Raw genomic sequence first — 25,407 nt, forward strand, 5'->3', positions numbered from 1 at the left:
CTGAGAAAAAATTCTTGTCTAATCCCCATTTTTTCTAAAGTATTTTTTAAGACCAAAATTGGTGACAAGCTATACATCTATTTCCTTTAATGCGTTTTTATTTGCATTTAATGAAATTTTGTTTGCGTCAAAAAAAAACTTTTCGTTCCTCAGAAAAGAAAATTGTTCTTTCATTACAAAAAAGAAAAACAAATTTGTTCCTTTTAAGTCAATTTTGGTTTAAATTTCAAGGGGGCTGCAAATTGAGAAATTAAAACCTAAATGTGGTAAGATCTAACCATATATAATTACTATGGAATTAGTACTAATCAGCCTAGAACTAATTGCCTAGATCTGATGTCTATAGTTGGATTTGATACCAGATCTCGCCATGTACTCAGAATTCTTCTTCGGTATCGGTATTATCCTGGCGATTTTCCAGCGATCAGGAAAGACACTTCTAGTAATAAATATATTAAATACGTATGTCAAGCAAGACATCAGTTCCTCCAAAAGAATCTTAATAAATCTCGGATCAATATTGCCCCCGCGTGGACTTCTCAGAAAGCTTCTGAGGGCATTAAAACGACTTACACAAGATGATTCCATTGAAATAATCGGTGTATTATAATATGATCGATCCACAAATGAAATTGAGAAGGTGGAAAACGTTGTGTTCAGGGAATCAAGATCGATAGATGGATCAACCGTTTCACCACACTTACCAATACCAATAAGAGTTTTCCATGTTCTTCCCGAACCTAGAGCATTCCCAAACTTTCTTTCGAAGTGCACACAAAAAAATTTTTTTTAATTCAATTACGAAATTAATTGATCCAATTAGTTTTTAATTGAAATGTCTTCAATCACAGAAATGATAGTATCAATTAAAAAATTAATTGAAGGTCAATTAAAAAGTTAATTGATCCAATTAAAAAATTAATTAATACTATTATTTTTGTGATTGATTTTTGTTTCAATTAAAAAATTTATTGAATCAATTAAATTTTTAATTGAATATTTTTTAAAACTCAATTAAAATTTTAATTGGAAAAATTTTCGTGAATTTTTTTTGTGTGTGCCTACGTTTCTCTCGAGAGATTCTCTATTTACTGCCTTTCGAGCAACACGAAACTCGTCGTGGGCCACAGTAGTCCTGAGAATTTTCCGTTGGGCGAACCTCAAAACCCTTTGATTGATTAGTTCCCTGATACGAGAGGTTAACCAATCATTCTCCTTACTTCTTCTTAAAGAGCGATGTTATATTATCCTCCAGAAATGCTAACTGATCATCAGGGGAATCGATGCGGTATATAGATGACCAATCTATAAGAAACAAGTATATACGGTCGTAAGTTCGGCCAGGCCGAAGCTTATGTACCCTCCATCATGGATTGCGTAGAAACTTCTTCTAAACGCCATCCACAATCGAATTACTTAAGTTGCGGTAACGCTTGCCGATGGCAAGGTATCTTAAAACCTCCTAACACCGCCTTCTAAATTGTATGTAAGTCCATACGTGGGATATATATTTAATCAAAAAAGATCGATCCAATACGTATATAATTCAGTTTGACAAAGTAGACATAAAATTTTGACATTTTCTACAGAAATAAAATTTTAACAAAATTTTCTATAGAAATAACATTTTCACAAAATTTTCTATAGAAATAAAAATTTTGACAAAATTTTCTATAGAAAGAAAATGTTGACAAAAATTACTACAGAAATAAAATCTTGGTCGGTTATTTTTGGCTCGAGTGGCAACCATGATTATGAACCGATATGGACCAATTTTTGTGTGATTGGACCAATTTTGGTATGGTTGTTAGCGACCATATACTAACACCACGTTCCTAATTTGAACCGGATCGGATTAATTTTGCTCCAAAAGGCTCAGGAGGTCAAATCTGGAGAACGTTTTATATGGGGGCTATATATAATTATGGACCGATATGGATCATGTTCCAAATTACAACCGGATAGGATGAAATTTGCTTCTCTTGGAGACTTCGCAAGCCAAATCTGGGGATCGGTTTATATGGGGGCTATATATAATTAAGGACCGATATGAACCAATTTTTGCATGGTTGTTAGAGACCATATACCAACATCATGTACCAAATTTCAGCCGGATCGGATGCAATTTGCTTCTCTTTGAGGCTCTGCAAGCCAAATCTGGGGATCGGTTTATATGGGGGCTATATATAATTATGGACCGATAGGAACCAAGTTTTGCATGGTTGTTAGAGACCATATACCAACACCATGTACCAAATTTCAGCCGGATCGGATGAAATTTGCTTCTCTTTTAGGCTCCGAAAGCCAAATCTGGGGCCTATATATAATTATTGACCGATGTGGACCAATTTTTGCACGGTTGTTAGAGACCATATACAAATACCATGTACCAAATTTCAGCCGGATCGGATGAAACATGCTTCTGTTAGAGGCTCCACAAGCCAAATCTGAGGGTCCCTTTATATGGGGGCTATACGTAAAAGTGGACCGATATGGCCCATTTTCAATACCATCCGACCTACATCGATAACAACTACTTGTGCCAAGTTTCAAGTCGATAGCTTGTTTCGTTCGGAAGTTAGCGTGATTTCAACAGACGGACGGACGGACGGACATGCTTAGATCGACTCAGAATTTCACCACGACCCAGAATATATATACTTTATGGGGTCTTAGAGCAATATTTCGATGTGTTACAAACGGAATGACAAAGTTAATATACCCCCATCCTATGATGGAGGGTATAAAAATTGCAGCCTCAGAGCTGAATAGTCAATGTTTCTCAAATTCCTGTAAGAATAAGTGTCAGTTCCATATAGAGCACGTATTATATAGGTAAAAAAAATTAAATCATGTTTCGAGAAGCAAAATACTGGTAATTGGTCATAGAGGAGAACATTGTCCTCAGTAGACACTTCGAAAAGATCCAGTAAAGTATTAGCAAATTGCACCCAGAGAAGGAATATGATCACCTCAAACATGTTTTAAGAGCAAAATGTTATTTTTGGGTGGTGACCATGTAACATGGTTTTCGCAACCATGTTATTTTCTCGCAAATCATGTATCTGATTTCGGCAAGCAGGTTATATTTGACGAGAAAATAACAATTTAGTGACAAACATGTTAAATGGTCATCATACAAAAATAACATTTTGCTCTTGAAACATGTTTGAGGTGATCATATTCCTTCTCTGCGTGTGCGTGAAATGTGTCGCAGTGTCAGTATTTATCACTTATAGACCAAGGCACGTCAAAGCCATCACATGCTGCATGACCCATTCCCGGTCGGGCGCCGTCTTGAGATGACCGACATTTTGGTATTTTTTATCGCCATTCTTCTATCTCTGAAATGTCGGCAGTATTAGTGAGAGGAAATAAAGCTCCGGCGGCTCCCATAATGCCACAAAGTTAAAAAGCCATATATTTTTTTTTTCAAAATCAAAAAATGTCGTAAATAATATAAAATTTTAGAAACAATTTAGATTTGTCCGATCTGGTTACCTTTGGCACCAAAAACTCAAAACACCAAAAAATCAATTACACGCTGCACTAAAGTGGCTCTACAGTATTTTTTTCCCTTTCCTACTGAAGCGCAGTCTTGATATGATCGAAAAGTCAAGACATTTTTGTGGCCATTGTGCTGTAGCAATGAAAAGAGGAACTTTCTTTTTAAGTCATTCTTGGGTGATGCTTGCTGAGCGCTAAGGCCCGGAGCCCTGTTGGAATATCCATGGTCTTCGGCCTGCCCAGGGCTTCAATACTGTCTTTAGGACATTTTCCCGATAATATTCGACATTTATTTTGACACCATGATCGATGAATTGGAGCGTAAAACGACCATCGGTCATTACGGAGACCCACACCATTACCATAGACGTCCCTTGAGTTATCGGTAACGGTTCGGTAACAATATTTGGAGCTTTAATGGCTTTAATCCAAGCTCATTTTTGTGTTGCATTCGTGGAGCTCACGAGCGCGATTTTGATCAAACCTGGTTTCATTCCTATTTTTGGTATTTTGGGACCATCAAAAAATGTACCGAAAATGGTGTCTATCGGTCCAGGTTTTGTTATAGCCCCTATACGGACCGATTTCCCGATTTTGCTTCATGGGCGTCTATAAAGTGTATTTTCAATCCGATTTGCCTAAAATTGGAAATCTAGAGGTATTCTAGGACCATAAAGACGTGTGTGTCGGTCCATATTTTGATATAGCCCCCATATAAACCGATCTCCCGATTTTACTTCTTGGGCTTCCAGAATCCGTAGTTTTTATCCAATTTGCCTGAAATTGAAAATGTAGAGGTATTCTAGGAAAATAAAGAGATGTGCCGAAAATGGTGAGTACCGGTCCATGTTTTGATATAGCCCCTATATAGACCGATCTCCAGATTTACTTTTTGGGCTTCTAGAATCCGTAGTTTTTATCCAATTCGCCTGACATTGGAAATCTAGAGGTATTCTAGGACCATAAAGACGTGTGTCGAAAATGGTGAGTACCGGTCCATGTTTTGATATAGCCCCCATGTAGACCGATCTCCCGATTTTACTTCTTGGGCTTCTAGAATCCGTAGTTTTTACCCAATTTGCCTGAAATTGGAAATCTAGAGGTATTCTAGGAAAATAAAGAGATGCGCCGAAAATGGTTATTATCGGACCATATTTTGATATAGCCCCCATATAAACCGATCTCTCGATTTTACTTCTTGGGCTTCTAGAAACCGTAGTTTTTATCCAATTTGCCTGAAATTGGAAATGTAGAGGTATTCTAGGAAAATAAAGAGATGTGCCGAAAATGGTGATAATCAGACCATGTTTCGATATAGCCCCCATATAGACCGATCTCCAGATTTACTTCTTGGGCTTCTAGAATCCTTAGTTTTTAACCAATTTGTCTGAAATTGGAAATCTAGAGGTATTCTAGGACCATAAAGGGGTGTGCCGAATATATTAAGTATCGGTACAGTTTTTGATATAGCCCCCTTATAAACCGGCCCTCCGATTTGGGGTCTACACCGAACTCCCGATTTAACTCCTAGGGTTTCTAAGAATTGTAGTTTTTATCCGATTATCCCCAAATTGAAAATATATTGGCATTTTAGACCCATAACAAAGTGTATATAATTTTGTTTTATAGGTCCTTTTTGTAAGGCCTCCATATAGACCGATTTCACTTATTGAGGGTATAGAAGGAGCGCTGATCATGAAAATTGTTTGAAACTGAATGCAAAATTCCAGATTTTACTTCTCGAAATCACTTAAATAATTGGGATGAAATTCTACAGATTTTAAATTTCAATTCAAGGCGTTATTTCATCATTTTCTTGCACACTTAGAAGAGATGTTTATGATTCCTCTAAAACTCAAACATAAAATGATTCTTATAAATTCAGAATATTATCTAGTCTTCATAGGTAAAATCTTTACATTTATCTGTGGGAAGCGTACTGGTTGAACTGATCTGCTTGGGAAAATATCTGTCATCAAAACCTTCCGAAATTTTCAAAGGAAACTAGTATATTTGAATTGTGGTGGTGGGTATTTTTTTTTTTTGTTACAGATGCAACACTGTGGCAGCCCAATAACGAACAATAAGTTAGGTTAGGTATAGTGGCTCACTTAGATTATTCAGTCCATTGTGATACGACAGTGAAGTCCACGACTGTCGTATCTCTCTTTCTCTCCCTCTCTCTCTTACCACTGAATTCTACCCGATTCTACGTTTATCTAAATGACAGGGGACCTTTTTATAAGGCCAAGTCCATACATTGTTCCACGTTGCGGTGAAACCACTTAGAGAAGCTTCGAAACACTCAGAAATGTCACCAGCATTATTGGGGGTTTCATCCAAATATTAAAAAATCACACTAAATATCACGCTTGAATTCCTTTATGAATAATTGCTGAATGGAATAGTTCAAAATGGTTTCCTAAACAATAAAATGAACTGTAACTGGAAGAAATCTGTCATCTGTCAGACGAGCCGTTTAGAAATGGTAATAACGTGAAAATTGTTTGAATTACATATCAGCCACCCTGTATTACCGGTACACAAATTTCATATTATTACAATTTTTATACGAGCTTATTGCATATGAAAATTAAGGAATTGGTATTATGAAGTATTGAACAGGTACCACTCTACACAAGCCTGATTATACCCATATTTCATCGCTGGCTAAATCGAATTTCCGTAGCCCTTAGTATAGATCTGGCGATAGTTTTGTGTATTATCTTCAAAGAGGATATGTGTAAGGGCAAATTCATAAACTTCTATTAAATTTCAACTCTAAAACTTTGGACTTTTTATATTTTCACAGGTTTTCATCAATCCTCTCTCAGAAAATTTAACAACAAATTTTAATTTTCCATCTCTAATTTAATAGTTTGACCGACATTATTTTCCATACACTTCTTTTTTTCGCCTCAAAAGCCATTGGCCTAACCACTGCCGCCGCTTCACTATAGAGGATGTGGGTAGATGACTGCTAATGATGTTATTGTTTATTATTGGTGTGGTTTGACTTGGTTTGGTTTCCATGCCATAGCACTTCTTCTCTCAAATGAGTTGTCTTTGGGACAAATTTTCCCCATTTTCAATTTATGTAAATGACATTATTATAGCATTGGCGGGGTGGGAGGGTTACCGTTTGTAGGTGTAGTGTATTTCTATTTCATGGTGTTTGTTTGGTTTTTTTTTTCAACCTACATAAAAAAGGTTACCAAGAGAACATAGCAATTCTGGTCCTGGCTTCCGTATGACCACACATAGAAATGATAAATAAAGTGGTCATTGAATGAGTTCAGCGTTGAATGCACGCATTTTCAACTGAACATACAACTCATTCATCGTTCATCCTACTTGCAGTTGTATGGTGCCCCTCAGTCAATGGAGAAATGGGAACTTTACTTATTCCACTGTGGCACTTCATTAAATAATGAGATTTTTTGTTGTTGTAAATTATTACATTTCTATTTTTTAATTCATTACTTAGAGAGGAGTTTTGAGGTGATGAGTTGTTTTGAAAAATCGGATTGTGAAACTAGAATGAGATGGAAAAGTTTTATGGTGAAATTTCAGGTAAATTTTACTCAAATCAAAAAGTGTGATAGTAGGAAATCTGTTTTGACCCATAATCCTATAACGTATTGTAGAATTGTGGTCCGCAGATAGCAAATCAAAAAGTAGGGATATTCTAAAACACGAGAAAAAAGTTGCAATCAAGTCCTTAGATTCCTCTTTCGATAGAATGTAACCATGTCTCACGAATATGGCTGTGCACGAATATCATCCGATTAGGTAACCGGTTGAATTTTTCATCTTCACCATTACCATCTGGACATAACTTCATCTAGAGCCTTTGGGATAAGCGATTTTAATTAATGTCCCTAGTAGAGCATCCCATTGAATGTTGAAATTCTGGCGTCTGTTGCTGCTGGAGCTCTACCCTGCTGTTCCAATATTGAACTGGACAAACTTCAAGTTAAACAAAACACTGCATTTCCCGACATGATGAAGGCGGCAATTCCTGCCACTGAGAATGGCATCGGCAAATAAGATGACCGTGTTTAGGGCATAGTTTGTGTGTGTGGGTGTATGATTGAGCCTGGTGGTTAGGCAGTAACATTTAGCGCTAAATTAATGAGCAAAATCATTTTTTTTTCTTCCTGGTCATAAAAATGTTGTTAAACAAACGTACGAATGAGAGAACGAATGAATAGAAAAATAACAAAGCTAGATAACGAACATTGAAAACCAATGAACATCATTGACAACAGAAGCAAGAATAGTGAGAAGTGCTACACACAGAGAAAAATGGGTTAGCATTCAGTTTTTACTTATAATTTGGTTAGAAGCACGAAAATACTTTTTAGGCTGCCCTATATTAAAATGAAGGAGAAGGCGCCAAATATTAAGAAACTTTTCTATCAAAGTATGTTATTTCTCAAATTTGGGAGACACGGGCATTAGTGTTAAAAAAAGAACAAGTGAGTAAAGTAGAAAGTCGGGCGGGCCGACTATATCATACCCTAAACCACCCCTACTGAATTAGTAAGCAATGTTTATGGGGTATGAATGGTATAGGATTGGGAAATAGCCCGCATTTCCATAAGTAAGAACATTAAGGGGTACATGGATATGGGAGTTTTATCACAATCTGAACAGAAATGTCTGATATTAGGAGCTATAGTTGATTCTGAACCTACAGAGTTTGTATGCCACTAATATTGCTTCCATTATTAAAAACAAGTAAGTAAAGTAGAAAGTCGGGCGGGGCCGACTATATCCTACCCTAAACCAACCTTACTGAATTAGTAATCATAAGCATTTGTGGGGTAACATTGATATAGGTCTGGGAGATAAACCGCAGTTGCATATTTAAGAAAATTAAGGGGTACATATTTATGGGTGCTTTGTCTCAATCTGACTATAGCTCATAGTCAGTGTTGCCAGGGAAAATGTTCGGTTTACCTTACAAGGACAAAAAAAGTTCCCTACTTTCCCATACATTCCCAAACAATTTTCCCTACAATATTTTCGTTAAATTTAAACAAATTTTACAAAACAAAAACGGTACTTTATTATCTTAAAACATGAAAATGCAACGTATATAACCTAGAAAATAAATTTGTATTACCACGGTTGCCACAGTTGGTAGAATTCTACCAAAAATAGTTTTTTTTTTTTTTTTTTTTTTGTTAAATCTCTATAGAAATAAAATTTTGGAAAAAGTTTCTATAAACTATTTTTTTTGAGAAATTTTTCTATAGAAATAAAATTTTGATAATAAATTCTATAGAAATAAAATTTTGAGAAAAAAATTACATAGAAATAACATTTGAAAAAATTTTTTATAGAAATAATATTTTGAAAAAATTTCTATAGAGATACAATTTTGACAAAATTTTCTATAGAAATTTCTATAGGAATAAGGTTTTGACAAAAATTTCTATAGAAATATTTGTTTGGTAGATTTATTGTAATTTGTGGTAATCTTCAAATTTTGTCAGATTTTTTTTGGCACGAGTGGTAACTGTTGTTACCACACGCTCACAAAAAATCGCTTCTGTAACATATACTCCCAAATATATTTTGCTTCAAGCATATACATTTTTGGGTATTGCCCAAACATTTATATGTTTGATATCTTCCAATATATAATATGTTTGAAAGCATATTAGTCTAAACAATATATGTTTGGGTAGTCTAAGTTCCAAACATTTTGTATTTTTGCATCCAAATTCAATAATGTTGTCTTCTAAAAAACAATATGTTATTATGTGAACATATGTTTGGAAGCATTTTGCACCCAAAAATATTATATGCTTAAAAAAATTCTCCCAAACAATATTGTGCTCAAAATTTTATTTATTTATTTATATATTTACAATCATAATGAATTATGAAAATAAACAGGTAATATAGGTGCTAACAACATAGGTTTTCGACCTGAATGCTCAAAATTTTGTTTCTGCCCAATTGTATATTCCCCCACATCTTTCTCACTTCCACGAGATTTTTTAGTTCTTAGCACCTTTTTCTGTAATACAAACATTGTAGAAGAAATTATTCAATTGTATGATTTTTTTTATTTTAATTTTACCTTTTGCCGGACGGGGATTCGAACAGCGGACCACACAGTTTGTAAGGATCAAAGAAGTAGCTGATCAATTGCCCAAGGAAAAATAAAATGTTAATTTTGTAATAACAAGCAACAACCACCAACTTAATTTAATATCGCTGCCTGTTAAATAGCGCTCCAAGCTACTAAACACATATATGTTTATAGGCTATTTCTAAATTATTATATGTTTGCATCCAAGCATATTATATTTACAAACATTTTATGTCCCAAACATAATATGTTCTAACATATTAACATATATGTCCCAAACATGTTATGCTAGTTTATGAACATTATATGCTTGCACTCAAAAATATTGTGTTTAAAAATTTGTGTTCCAAACATATAATGTTTATAGCCAAACATATGAAAAACAGCCTTTTTCATCCGTGCACACATTGTTAAAGATCAAGCCTTGCCAGCTTTTAATTTCCTCCTCTAGAGCCACCAAAATGTAAAAATTATTACAAAATGTCCCTACATTGTAGCCCTACGTCCCTACAAGACGCTAAATATTAGAAAAAATCTACATATAGGAAATGTCTCCTACTTCTAGCAACACTAGCTGTAGTTGATATTGCACCTACGGAGTTAGTATGCCACTAATATTGAGCCCATTATTAAACAAGTATATACGTCCGTAAGTTCGGCCAGGCCGAATCTTATGTACCCTCCACCATGGATAGCGTAGAAACTTCTACGAAAGACTGTCATTCACAATCGAACTACTTGGGTTGTGGTATCTTAAAACTTCTTAACATCGTTTCCTAAATTGTGAGTTAGTCCATACGTGGTATAAATTACACAAAAAAGTTATGTACAGTTAAGTCTACAAATAATTACGAATCGATATGGACTTTTTGCACGGTACGTAGAGAACCAGAATTGAAAGACGGGGGTCGCTTATATGGGGGCTATATAGAATTATGCACTTGATTTTTGTGTGATTGGGGATCGATTTATCTGAGGGCTATATATAACTATAGACCAATATGGACCTAGTTAGGCATGGTTGTCAACGGCCATATAATACTAGCACAATGTACCAAATTTCAACTCACTCGGATGAAATTTGCTCCTCCAAGAGGCTCCAAAACAAAATCTCGGTATCGGTTTATATGGGGGCTATATATGATTATGGACTGATATGGACCACTTTTGGCATGGTTGTTAAATATCATATACTACCACCACGTACCAAGTTTCAGCCAGATCGGATGAATTTTGCTTCTCCAAAAGGCACCGGAGGTCAAATCTGGGGATCGGTTTATATGGGGGCTATATCTAATTATGGACTGATATGAACAAATTCCTTCATGGTTGTTGGATACCATATACTAACATCACGTATAAAATTTCAACCGAATCGGATGAATTTTGCTCTTCCAAGGGGCTCCGGAGGTCAAATTTGGGGATCGGTTTATATGGCGGCTATATATAATTATGGACCGATGTGGGCCAATTTATGCATGGTTGTTAGAGACCATATACTCACACCATGTACCAAATTTCAGCTAGATCGGATGAAATTTGCTTTTCTTAGAGGCTCCACAAGCCAAATCGGGGGATTGGTTTATATGGGGACTATATATAATTATGGACCGATGAGGACCAATTCATGCATGGTTGTTAGAGATGATATACTAACACCATGTACCAAATTTCAGCCGGATCGGATGAAATTTGCTTCTCTTAGAGTCTCCACAAGCCAAATCTGGGGATCGGTTTATATGGGGGCTATATATAATTATGAACCGATATGGACCAATTTTTCCATGGTTGTTAGAGACCATATACCAACACCATGTACCAAATTTCAGCCGGATCGGATGAAATTTGCTTCTCTTAGAGGCCTCGAAAGCCAAATTTGGGGGTCCGTTTATATGGGGGCTATACGTAAAAGTGGACCGATATGGCCCATTTGCAATACCATCCGACCTACATCAATAACAACTATTTGTGCCAAGTTTCAAGTCGATAGCTTGTTTCGTTCGGAAGTTAGCGTGATTTCAACAGACGGTTGGACGGACGGACATGCTCAGATCGACTCAGAATTTCACCACGATCCAGAATATATATACTTTATGGGGTCTTAGAGCAATATTTCGATGTGTTACAAACGGAATGACAAAGTTAATATACCCCCATCCTATGGTGGAGGGTATAATAATATACCCCCCCATCCTATGGTGGAGGGTATAAAAAGAGAAAATCGCTCAATTAGTGTTGGTAATAAATACAAATTTGTAAAAATCGAGCAATATTCTTATGAAAGAGCTACAATTACGTATAAATACGATCGGCTAGTACATCAAAATTTGAAATTTGAGTAACATTGGTTAATAAATAAGAGTACTATGGCCAAATTTGGGAAAATCGAGCGATGCATATATATGGAAGCTATATCTAAATCTGAACCAATTTGCATAATATTTTGCGTGTTTGATTAATACCACAAAAGGTTACCTTTTGCAAGATTTGAGTAAGATCAGTTAATAAATGAGGCCTGTATGGTCAAACATAAGGTTATAAGGGCGAATTTTTCAAAATCAGGCGATGCATATATGGGACATATATCTAAATCTGAACCGATTTCGATGAAATTTTGCACATATAGTTAGTACTATAGAGAACTGGATCTAGCCAACTTTGAGTAATATCGGTTAATAAATAAGGGTTCTATGGCCAAATTTGGGAAAATCGAGGTATACATATATATGGCAGCTATATCTAAATCTGAACCGATTTCGATAATTTTTTGCACATATAGTAAGTGCTATAGCAGACTACATTTTGCCAAATTTGAGTAAGATCGGTTGATAAATAAGGGTTTTATGGCCAAATGTAGAAAAATCGGGCGGTACATATATATGGGAGCTATTGCAAAATCTGAACCGATTTCGATGATATTTTGTACATATAGTTAGTGCTATAGAAGATTACAAATAGGCAACTTTGTGTAAGATCGGTTGATAAATAAAGGTTTTATGGCCAAATTTGGGAAAATCGGGCGATACATATATATGATAGCTATATCTAAATCTGAACCGATTTGGATGAAATTTTGCAGACTTGAAGGGCGATGAAACAGATTAACTTTTGCCAAATTTGGTGAAGATCCGTTTGAAAAAAAACACAATGTAACCCCATTTGTCGAAATCGGGCGATACATATATATGGGAGCCATATCTAAATTTTATCCGATTTCTTCCATATTCAATAGCGTTCGTCCTTGTTTCATCAAAATCGGTCTAAATTCCTCCAAATTTCAGCAAAATCGGTTAATAATTGCGACCGGAATCCTGTGAAAAACAAATACATGGACAGACTGACGGACACCAAGCGCTAGATCGACTCAGGAGGTGATTCTGAGTCGATCGGTATATATTTTATGGGGTCTAACATCAATATTTCTGGTAGTCACATTTTTTGGCAGATCAAACTTATTATACCCTGACCACTATGTGGTTTAGGGTATAATAACCATTAGTCATATAAATTCCTGAAGAGTATCAAAGGCATCTTGATTTATATAGGAACACACCAGAAAATGGAAAACCATCTCCTGTCTACAAAAACAACCCATTTTTTTCTTTAAGCGTAATAATATATACCAGCACAACACTGAAGCACAGCCGTTTCTTATCCGTAGCCACAAAAGGAAGTGATAATTTAAATTAGCGGATACATTAGCGTTTGGCCGACTTCACGGAACTGTATTTCTGGCCAGATGCCCAATAAGACCGTCCTGTACCACATAACCACCATTCAATCGCTATCCACGGAATTTTCTTCTATTTGTGGCTTAATTGGTAGCGGGTGGATGGATCGCACAATGCCTGGATATCTGCAATGTGGAATGAAATTTCATAAAAACGAATTACAAAGTGATTAAATCGTAAACGAATTAAACAAAATATACGTGGCGTCCTCAGCCATGATGATGATGATGGCGATGGCGATGGCGATGACCAATAACCATTGCAGCAATGTTTCATTGCCCATACTAATTGGATTGAAAAACTGAAACGAGCAGTTGGTGTTTCTGGTCGCAAGTAGATTGAATTGAATAAACATTGCTTTCCGCCAAAGAAATTAAAAGAATTGCCATTTGACAATCTCAAATTGATTAAAAGTTTATTTCTTTCACCAAGAGGAAGAAGAGAATATAACCGCCAATTATGTTGTTTTCTTTTCTTTTTGAATTGCTTGTGAAAAAAGGAACCTTGTGACCACTACAGTTTTTTTTTTGAAAATCTGTAGACTATGAAACCAGAAACAGAAATACAAGGAGGAGGTCATTCTCAAACAGCTAAATCCATATTATAACAGAAACTTAAAAGTAAAAAACAATTGTTTTTATTCCAAAGGCAAAAAATTCAACTAAGGATTGTGATACAACAATTGGTGAACTTATCCTAACAATGAGTACTGCCCTATTCGATGTTTAGCTCAACGGAAAAGGACATCCATTTTATAGCCGAGCAGTAGTTCGTTTTATAGCCGAGCAGTAGTTCGTGGTGCAATGGTTAGCATGCCCGCCTTGCATACACAAGGTCGTGGGTTCGATTCCTGCTTCGACCGAACACCAAAAAGTTTTTCAGCGGTGGATTATCCCACCTCAGTAATGCTGGTGACATTTCTGAGGGTTTCAAAGCTTCTCTAAGTGGTTTCACTGCAATGTGGAATGCCGTTCTGACTCGGCTATAAAAAGGAGGTCCCTTGTCATTGGGCTTAATATGGAATCGGGCAGCACTCAGTGATAAGAGAGAAGTTCACCAATGTGCTATCACAATGGACTGAATAGTCTAAGTGAGCCTGATACATCGGGCTGCCACCTAACCTAACCTAGTTCGTTCTTAATATTTTTGGAAATCGTAGGAAAAATTTCTTCAGCTTTATTGAAATTTTTTTGTACGCACAGAAAAAAAATTCACGAAAATTTTTCCAATTAAAATCATAATTGAGTTTTAAATGTGGGGAGATGCTTCATAATGAATATGAGCCCCAACAGGATGTAACTGTAGCATGAAAATCGTGCCTAAAATAAAAGTAGGACTCATTGTAACGTTTGATTTCAATGACCGTGTGAAAATGAACCCTACCTGATGGAAAATTATGAAGTTAAAAAAAAAATATTTGGTGGGGTTCATATTCATTATGGAGCGTCTCTCCACATATGGGGATTCACTTTGTTTTGGTTTTGGTCTCTTTGAATATTGATAATATAAAAATTCGCCCAAAACCGAAATGAAGAGACCAAACAATTCTGTGGAAAACAATGCCAAATTTCTATTTTTATGTTTTTTTTTGAGGAGGGGGGATTAAGTTCATTTTATTTTTGGGCGCCGTTTGCATTATGAAAATAAACCTCAATATTTCAAATGGCAATAAACCCCAATTTCCTTTTTTTGAAATTGCGTTTCGTTTTCAAGTTTGGCCTATTTTCACATTCTGTAATTTGTTTGCAACTATACACACGTTCTTTGTAGCATAGCATCAAATTCGGTTTTCATGTGGACGACCTTTGGCGGGTATTCAAGACTTTCTCTTATGGACAGAGTCCAAAATGGACCAACGCGATTCCCAAGAAATTCGCACTGAATAAAATATCTTTAACTTTTTTCCAAAAACAAAACTTAATACTTTTTCCATTAAATGGTTTCCTTTTCACACGATCTTTTAAATCGAAAGAGAAAATAAGCCCTAATTTTATTTTGGGTTCGATTCATGCTTCAGTTACATTTTGTTGGGGCTCATTCTCATGAGGCTTATATTCATTATAAAGCGTCGCCCCACGTATGTAGCCCTGTTCCAGAATATATACCCATAGTGTCCTTATTCATAAAACATTGGATCTTTTTTCGTTTCTGCAGAGAAGTATGAAAATGACCCCCAAACCTAAATGTTGTGAGTCACCAAATGTGGGGCGACGTTTTATAATAAATATGGGCCCCACCAAAATAAGTTACATTTTGGCAAATTGGTCCAAAATAAAAGTAGTGCTCCTTTTTAGGCGGTATGAAAATGGGCCCATGAAAATGAGCGCTAAAGACCAAATGAAACAGGGCCACACATGTGGGGCGACGCTGCATAATAAATATGACCCCCACCAAAATGTAACTGAAACATGAAAATCGACATGAAAATGAACCCCAACGGATGAAAAAAAATTAAAAATATGTGCTTGACAACAGACTCTTGGAAATCGCGTTAGCCCCAATTTGGACTCTGTCCGTAGGAGAAAGTCTTAAACCCCAGTCGAAGGTCGCAAATCTAATGCGATACAATGCTATTAGGGAAAACAAAAGTGTGTATAGTTGTCGCCATTGTGAAATTCCAAAATGCGAAAAAAAGGCCCCACTTGAAAACGAAACAGAATCCAAAAAAGGAAATTGGGGTTAATTTTCATTTGAAATGATGGGGTTTATTTTCATAATGCACACGGGCCCTGAAGTAAAATGAAGTTATTTCCACATCAAAACGTAAAAATTGAGTGGTGTTGGTTTCCATATAATTTTTTGGGGTCCTACTTCATTTAGGTTTTGGGGCTAAATTCCATGGGGTCCATTTTCATAGCGCCCAAACATTTTCATTTATTGTGGTGGTAATCCTCATTTTGTTTTTGAGGCCTGTTGGCATTATGAAAACAAACACCAATATTTGAAATGAAAATTAACCCCATTTGGGCGCTATGAATATGAGCCCCATTAAAATTAACCGCAAGAATTTAAACGAAGTAGGACCCCCAAAAAATTATATGGAGAACAACAACACCAAAAGTTTATGCTTTTTTAGGGAATCACCCCCCTCCCCCCCCCCGCCTTTTGGGTCCTTCTCATTTGGGTTTTAGGGCCTATTTTCATATCGCCGGTTTTATTGTATACTCCAAAGGAGGATTTAGTCTTGGAAAAATCCCAAAACTTGAGGAATTTGTTTATTTCCATTTTTTATTAAATTTTAAGAAAAAAATTAAAAATATGTGCCTGACAATAGACTCTTGGAATTCGCGTTAGCCCCAATTTGGACTCTGACCATAGGAGAAAGTCTTAAACCCCAGTCGAAGGTCGAAAATCTGATGCGATACAATGCTATTAGGGAAAACAAAAGTGTGTATGGTTGTCGCCATTGTGAAATTCCAAAATGCGAAAAAAGGCCCCACTTGAAAACGAAACAGAATCCCAAAAAGGAAATTGGGGTTAATTTTCATTTGAAATGATGGGGTTTATTTTCATAATGCAAACGAGCCCTGAAATAAAATGAAGTTATTTCCAAATCAAAACGTAAAAATTGAGTGGTGTTGGTTTCCATATAATTTTTGGGGTCCTACTTCATTTAGGTTTTGGGGCTAAATTCCATGGGGTCCATTGTCATAGCGCCCAAACATTTTCATTTATTTTGGTGGTAATCCTCATTTTATTTTTGAGGCCTATTGGCATTATGAAAATAAACACCAATATTTGAAATGAAAATTAATCCCATTTGGGCGCTATGAATATGAGCCCCATTAAAATTAACCGCAAGAATTTAAACGAACTAGGACCCCCAAAAATTTTTTATGGAAAACAACAACACCAAAAGTTTATGTTTATTGGGAGTCGCCCCCCCCCCCTTTGGGTCCTTTTTCATTTGAGTTTTAGGGCCAATTTTCGTATCGCCGGTTTTATTGTATACTCCAAAGGAGGATTTAGTCCCAAAACTTGGGGAATTTGTTTATTTCCATTTTTGGGTATTATTTTTTGAGGGCTTTTTTCCCAGATCCGTCTTAATGAGGGGACGGACGGACACTTTCCAATGCGTATATATTTCAGAAAAAGGCAATTTAAAGAGATCTTTTATTGCCATATATTAAAATTTTACCGATTGCAATTTACTTAATATGACTGATTACTGTATATGTACCTATGTGACTGTGTAAACGTATGTAAATGATTTAAAAATAAAAACAACAACGCCTTGGGATATGCTACATTTCACGTCAAATTAAATCCCCCGTTTATAATTCTCACAAATCGCCTTAAAACATGGACGGACACCAAAAACGTTTAATAGTGGCAATTAGCAAAGCAATTCCTATTCCTCCCTCACCAACTTGTACACAGTCCAATGCCTCCCCCGCCATCCAAGAAAATATAATAGCAGGGATTATGAAAACCAAAGCCGGTTTTGTCGCATTAATGGCACTCCATCAAATTAAGTGATATCAGTTAATATCCATGTAATCTCTGCCACAGGCTACAATAAACGACAATTATCAAATTGAATGGCACACCATAGGGCCATTTGCGGCTTCCAAGGGTGACAGAAACGAAATCGCAGTCATAGTGAAGTGTAGTGACCGCAAGCACCAACGCACCAACCATTCCAAGAAGAAAACTAAACTAACGTCATGGCATTATTTCGGTGGCGTTCTGAGCCAAACTCAATTTACGATTGTTGTCGTCTCTTGTGTGGCTTGCAATTTTTCCTTGGTTGCAGTGGCATTCGAAGCCGCTTTGGAAAATACACTTGTGATTGGATTTCCCTAATGTACACTCCGGTGGCCATGATTTGCATAGTGGGTGTCTTACTGATTACAGCCTATGTGAAATTCCAGGATCCCTATTTCGTAGAAATGGACAGTTTGATCAAATCCATCATTGTCCTGGAGTTGGGCATGTCCTTGTTTATGTATTTAGTCACTGGTGTGAGTATGATGGCTCGAACTTCTACGCACTTGCAATTGTATCGCAGCATCAATGAATTGGATGGCATCTTGATTAGAAAATTCCATTGCAATATGAATTACAAAACATTGGTGAAGAGACATGTGATTTTCATTATGTTTACCAACCTGATTGACTTGGCCATAATCATATTGGGAGCTAGTCGGGCCACCAATCTCAAAGATTTGGCTGTAAATATAATGGCAGCATTGGCTTATAGTTTTGTCACTGGAGGTCCTCATTTGAATTTTTACATTCAAATGAATTTTGCCAAAATTTTGGCGATACGTTTTCGTTTACTTCAGAAATTACTAAAGTCACAATGGAAGATACGATCACCCCACGAATTGGATGAATCGCGGCATGTGGAACGTCTTCAATTGTTAATTGATTTGGTGCAGCGTTATCACGATTGTATTTCCCTAACCAATCGGGTGTTCTCCATGAGTATGGTGATAATTATGTTGCATGATTTCACTTTGACCACAAGTGAATTGTATTTGATTTTTGGAGGACTCACTGGATCGGGAAGTAGTGCTTTAATATATTTTGTCCTTTTGGGTTTGGTCTTGCCTGTGTATAAGATGACTGTGGGCCCCATGTATTCGGAAAAATCCATCACAGAGGTAAAATCAGGACTTAGGCGAGATAACTTCATTTACAGATTTCTTCTATTTCAATGACAGGGTGATGAATGTTTTAAAATAATCCAGGATCTGGATTTTCATTATCCTGGTAACAAGCAGATTCGTCAAATGGTCTCCGATAGCCTTACCTGGCGTTGGGATAATAAAATTCAATTTTATAGTGGCAGTATGAAATTGAATATGGCCACAATAGCTGGGGTAAGTTGAGGATATGAAAATGATCGGATAACAATATATTTTCTTTAATATTTCCAGGTGTATTTGGAAATCTTCAACTACATTTTAATACTAATCCAGTTTCGAATGACCCAAGAAATGGGTGATCAAATTGAGAAGCAAAAAAATACCATACAGGATTGGATTGGAGTTGATTATATGTGATTTGCTGCATTAATATCTCAAGTATGAAGAATATATGTGAAAATTATTTCATTTCCATTTTGGGGACATTCTTTTTTTTGGGCTTGCCCCAAATGAGGGGACCGACACGGGCCAATTTAAGGAGTTTATAATTCGCCATATATTAAGCTTTTACCGATTACATTACAAAATGTTTACGTATGTGGCTGTGTACAAGTAGGTAAGCGATTTGCATAGAAACAACGCCTAGGGATATGCTAGGTTAGGTTAGGTGGCAGCCCGATGTATCAGGCTCACTTAGACTATTCAGTCCATTGTGATACAACATTGGTGAACTTCTCTCTTATCACTGAGTGCTGCCCGATTCCATGTTAAGCTCTATGACAAGGGACCTCCTTTTTAAAGCCGAGTCCGAACGGCGTTCCACTACATGCTACATTTCATGCCACACTAAATCCCTTTTTATAATTCAGTGAAACCTCTCAGAAGTGGAAACCCACGGTCACCTTACTTTTGTCCCCATTTGGGAGGTATCCCCTTAGAGAGGCTTATTTTAGTGATAGAATGTAGCAAAATTTCACTTTTGTGAGGTTTGCCAGTTTGGGAGGTTTTATTGTATATAAAATTCAAAAAGAGTGGCATGTAAAAAAAATCGATTCATAATTCAATAATCGGATTAAACATTTTGAAATCGTAGTCAAATTTGCTATCTTATGCAGGAATTATAGCCTTTACCAAATGCTTGAGGCGCAAAAGTTCAACGGACTGATATTTTGGACTTTGAGCTGTAGAAATTAAGCAAAACTCCGTTTTTTCATTCTTGGTATTGAGTGCGATGTTTCTGGGTCCTGTTCCAATGCCCATAGTCTGCGGCCGACATGTTTGTTTGCCGATTATCTTCACCATTTATTTTGACCCCCCACGGTCGATGAGAGATTTGGGAGCCACCGTGGTACAATGGTTGGTATGCCCGTCTTTCATAAATCATAGTTTCACTTAAACACCAAAAAGTTTTGCTGCCGAAGATTATCGACGGTTCCGCTCGAGCAACAAATAATCTACGGAAATTTTGCGAAAATTTTACCAAAAAAAAACTAGTTTTTTGCAAAATGTTATTTCTATAAAATATTTGGTTCTTTATTTTATTTCTATAGAATTTTTTGTCAAAATTTTATTTCTATAGAAAATTTTGTCAAAATTTTATTTCTGTATGAAATTTTGTCTAAATTTTATTTCTATAGAAATATAGCTCCCATATCTATATTTCGCCCGATATGGACTTATATGGCCCCAGAAGCCAGAGTTTTACCCTAATTTGCTTAAAATTTTGCACAAGAAAAACAATTAGTACTATAGTCAAGTGTGCCAAATTGTATTGAAATCGGTTCAGATTTAGATATAGCTCCCATATATATCTTTCGCCCGATATGGACTAATACGGTCCCAAAAGCCAGAGTTTTACCCCAATATGGTTGAAATTTTGCACTAGGAGTACAATTAGTAGTGTAGTCAAGCGTGCCATATTTGGTTGAAATCGGTTCAGATTTAGTTATAGCTCCCATATATAGCTTTCGCCCGATTTACACTCATATGACCACAGAGGCCAATTTTTTGCTCCGATTTAGTTGAAATTTTGCAAAGGGAGTAGAAATAGTATTGTAGCTATGCGTGCCAAATTTGGTTGAAATCCGTTCAGATTTAGATATAGCTCCCATATATATGTTTTTCTGATTTCGACAAAAATGGTCAAAATACCAACATTTTCCTTGTAAAATCGCCACTGCTCAGTCGAAAAGTTGTAAAAATGAGTCTAATTTTCCTAAACTTCTAATACATATATATCGAGCGATAAATCATAAATAAACTTTATCGAAGTTTCCTTAAAATTGCTTCAGATTTAAACGTTTCCCATATTGTTTTTACTAAAATTGTGTTCCACCCTAGTGCATTAGCCAACTTAAATTTTGAGTTTATAGGTTTTGTAAAAGTCTATCAAATTCTGTCCAAATCGAGTGATATTTAAATGTATGTATTTGGGACAAACCGTTTTATATAGCCCCCAATACGGATGTGATATGGTATGGAAAATGTAGATCTACAAAGTGGTGCAGGGTATAATAAAGTCGGCCCCGCCCGACTTTTGACTTTCCTTACTTGTTTTTATAGAAAATTTTGTAAAAATTTTATTTCTATAGAAAATTTTGTCAAAATTTTATTTCTATAGAAAATTTTGTCAAAATTTTATTTCTATAGAAAATTTTGTCATTTATCATTTATATTTATTTCTATAAAAAAATTTTATCAAAATTTTATTTCTATAGAACATTTTATTTCTCTAGAAAATTTGTATTTCTATAGAAAATTTTGTCAAATTTGTATTTGTATAGAAATTTTTATTTGTATAGAAAATTTTGTCAAAATTTTATTTCTATAGAAAATGTTGTCATTTATCATTTATATTTGTTTCTATAAAAAATTTTGTCAAAATTTTAGTTCTCTAGAAAATTTGTATTTCTATAGAAAATTTTGAAAAAATTTTATTTTTATAGAAAATTTTATCAAAATTTTATTTCTATAGAAAATTTTGTCAAAATCTTATTTCTATAGAAAATTTCGTCAAAATTTTATTTCTATAGAAAATTTTGTCAACATTTTATTTCTATAGAAAATTTGATCACAATTTTACTTCTCAAAATTTAATTTCTATAGAAAATTTTGTCAAAATTTTATTTCTTTAGAAAATTTTGTCAACATTTTATTTCTATAGAAAATTTTGTCATTTATCATTTATATTTATTTCTATAAAAAATTTAATCAAAGTTTTATTTCTATAGAAAATTTTGAAAAAATTTTATTTTTATAGAAAATTTTATCAAAAACTATTTCTACAGAAAATTTTGTCAAAATTGTATTTCTATAGAAAATTTTGTCAAAATGTTATTTTCTGTAGAAAATTTTGTCATTTTTTTTCTATAGATAATTTTGTCAAAACTTTATTTCTATAGACAATTTTGCAAAATTTTATTTCTATAGAAAATGTCTGAAGTACCTTTTAGCTGGAGAGGAATATTTAGCAAAATCTACCAAAACATCAAGAATTGTACAACATTTCTGAGTGTTTTGAAGCTTCTCTAAATAGTCTATAAAAAGGAGGTCCAACTCCTCTCTAGTCCATCGTTTTTGTCCATCAGTGGGCTTGTGCACTTGTTGAAACTTCAATAGCTTTAGTCCAAGCCCTTTTTCAATGTGAGCGCATACGCTCTTGCGATATGTTCAGCTTACGAACAATTTTGTAATCACTGCTCCATGGTTTTCGATCAAATCAGACCGTCTGTTTTCGAATTATTTCTGATGTTGTTTCCATTATTTTTATTCCAAATATAAACCAATCACACTAATACGCTTGAATTTCATCACTAATAACATTGTAACCTTGAATACAATAAAATAAACTGTCACTGGAATAAATCTCTCAGTTATTAGACAAGAATTTATATTTGCAGATGTGATTTTGATCGATCTAGTTGGGATCTACATTGCCCCTTACTCTTCATTTCAAGAAATTCTCCAGCTTTTTTCTAGTTCCTGTTTCCAATCAGAGTCAGGTTCTGAATCAGTTCTTTCCCTATATGATAATCTCTTTATTTTGTAAATGTGGAACAGTGAAATAGGCCTCCTCATTCTTGCAAAATGAAATGATATTTTAGACCAACAAAATTTTCTGTTATGTTAAAGTTTTGATACATAAATTAATTCTGATTGATTGGATTCCAATAGCGTCATTAGGGAGGTCATCGCATTTAAAGTAAATCCCCTGCAAAACGTGGGTAAGTAGTTGAGGTGAAAATACGCTTACCAACAACATTTGTGTTATACGCTTAGCAATACCGAATGCTTGAGAATACAATTTAGCTCTTCGAAATGCTGCAGAGAAGTACTTTCCATATAGCACACGTCCTTGCGAAATTTATCAATATTTCCATTTAAAAGTAATTACTTACCAATTTCTTACATACAGGATTATTTGGTAATGAAAGATTTTGCTGAGTCGATTCTGTTATATTTATTCAAAATAGGGAATAGAGCAAGAATTGCTCCCCTTAGCCCAGATATCAAGAAACTAAACATCCAACTTTAAAAGAAGTCAAACAAGAAAAGATAAGATATACTGAGAGTTTGTTGTGCATGTCCATCATCTACCAATCCGTCAAAATCTAAGAAGTCGGATTACCCCCTACCCTACCAGATATAGAAACACCCTCTAAGGCTACCCTCTAGGTTCCCCAGAAAATAGTTCAAGCAAATTGAGGACAGAATATATGGAAATATCTATAAAATATATCACAGCCTATTTTAAAGGTCGTTATCCACATCAGCAGTTATCACATTTCGAAAAAATTCTCATGTGAACAACAGGCGATAATGATAGTGAATCTATTTTACTTACGGTCTATCAGTCTGCCTGACCAACTTAGTATATGTGTCTATCTGTCTTTCCGCCTATAGGAGGATATTTAATTTTAGTAATTATTCTTTTGTTGGCTCGACTCCATGTGAGTTAGAAAACCAAGTAGAAATGTGCGAAAATGTCACAACATGCATGTGAGCTATAATGATGATGGCTCGTTATTTGTTTGGGAGCAAAATCATGGCCATTTGCATTTGTTTGGTGTTGGTGTTGTTTTTCATGTTCTCATTTCTGTTTTCTGATAATGACAGTGTACTCATTGCTCACAGCCTAAGCAAATGTTGGCATTGATGTTCCATTACGATTTTAAATAAACTAGTAATAAATTTCAATAGAAATTATATACGAAATGCGAAAGCTCTACTTAAACTAGGGTAGAACGTTTTTATTTAGACATCGAGATTTTGTACCAAATGTTTTGGAATGGAACTGGATAATATCCAGTAAAAAAGTTTTGGAAGTACCACGACGAACCATTAACTGGCGATGTCTTAATGGATCAAATGTCAACTACAAACAATACAATTATGCCACTATCTCCTGCATTTTATAGCCAAGTTTAATTCGACTATTCCAAATTTGGAAAATGAGTGAAAGTGAGCCCCAATAAAATGTAACTGAAGCATGAAAATTGAACCCAAAGCAAAATTAGGGATCATTTTCACTTTTGATTTAAACGACTGTGTGAAATGAACCCAAACTAATAGAAACAAACCATGGATTGCGTAGAAACTTCTACGAAAGACTGTCATCCCCAATCGAATTACTTGGGTTGTGGTATCTTAAATCGTTTTCTAAATAGTGAGTTAGTCCCTACGTGGTATATATTAGACAAAAAAGGTATGCGTAGGTAAGTCTACAAATAATTACGAATCGATATGGACTTTTGCACGGTACGTAGAGAGCCAGAATTGAAATATGGGGGTCGCTTATATGGGGGCTATACAGAATTATGAACTTGATATGGACCAATTTTTGTGTGATTGGGGATCGATTTATCTGAGGGCTATATATAACTAAAGACCGATATGGACCTCGTAAGGCATGGTTGTTAACGGCCATATACTAGCACAATGTACCAAATTTCAACTGACTCGGATGAAATTTGCTCCTCCAAGAGGCTCCAGAACCAAATCTCGGGATCGGTTTATATGGGGGCTACGTATGATTATGGACTGATATGGACCACTTTTAGCATGGTTGTTAAATATCATATACTACCACCACGTATCAAATTTCAACCAGATCGCATGCATTTTGTTTCTCCAAAGGCACCGAAGGTCAAATCTGGGGTTCGGTTTATATGGGGGCTATATATAATTATGGACTGATTTGAACCAATTCTTGCATTGTTGGTGTATACCATATAATAACATTACATACCAAATTTCAACCGAATCGGATGGAGTTTGCTATTCCAAGGGGCTCCGGAGGTCAAATCTGGGGATCGGTTTATATGGACCTATATATAATTATTGACCGATTTCGACCAATTTTTGCATGGGTGTTTGAGGCCATATATTAACACCACTTGCCAAATTTCAACTGAATGTTGGTCTTCCAAGAGGCTCCGGAAGTCAAATCTGGTGATCGGTTTATATG

At 35.4% G+C, this 25,407-nt stretch overlaps 1 protein-coding gene across 1 annotated transcript; it reads left to right on the top strand.

Moving 5' to 3' along the window:
* The first annotated feature begins 18,014 nt into the window (after positions 1-18,014).
* Gr57a (Gustatory receptor 57a) lies at positions 18,015-19,358 on the top strand. Its single transcript, XM_075311869.1, has 3 exons — positions 18,015-18,956; positions 19,017-19,175; positions 19,233-19,358. Exons 1-3 carry the CDS (start codon positions 18,015-18,017, stop codon positions 19,356-19,358), a joined length of 1,227 nt encoding a protein of 408 aa, XP_075167984.1.
* Positions 19,359-25,407: the final 6,049 nt, after the last annotated feature.

This window comes from Haematobia irritans, chromosome 5, assembly GCF_050003625.1.
Source record: "Haematobia irritans isolate KBUSLIRL chromosome 5, ASM5000362v1, whole genome shotgun sequence".
Classification (NCBI taxonomy): domain Eukaryota; kingdom Metazoa; phylum Arthropoda; class Insecta; order Diptera; family Muscidae; genus Haematobia; species Haematobia irritans.

Excerpts from the sequence above, each read along its gene's own strand:
- Gr57a (XM_075311869.1), top strand. The coding sequence starts at position 18,015 with ATGGCATTATTTCGGTGGCGTTCTGAGCCAAACTCAATTTACGATTGT. Across the intron at positions 18,957-19,016 it reads CGGAAAAATCCATCACAGAG|GGTGATGAATGTTTTAAAAT; the intron begins GTAAAATCAGGA and ends TTTCAATGACAG. Across the intron at positions 19,176-19,232 it reads ATATGGCCACAATAGCTGGG|GTGTATTTGGAAATCTTCAA; the intron begins GTAAGTTGAGGA and ends TAATATTTCCAG.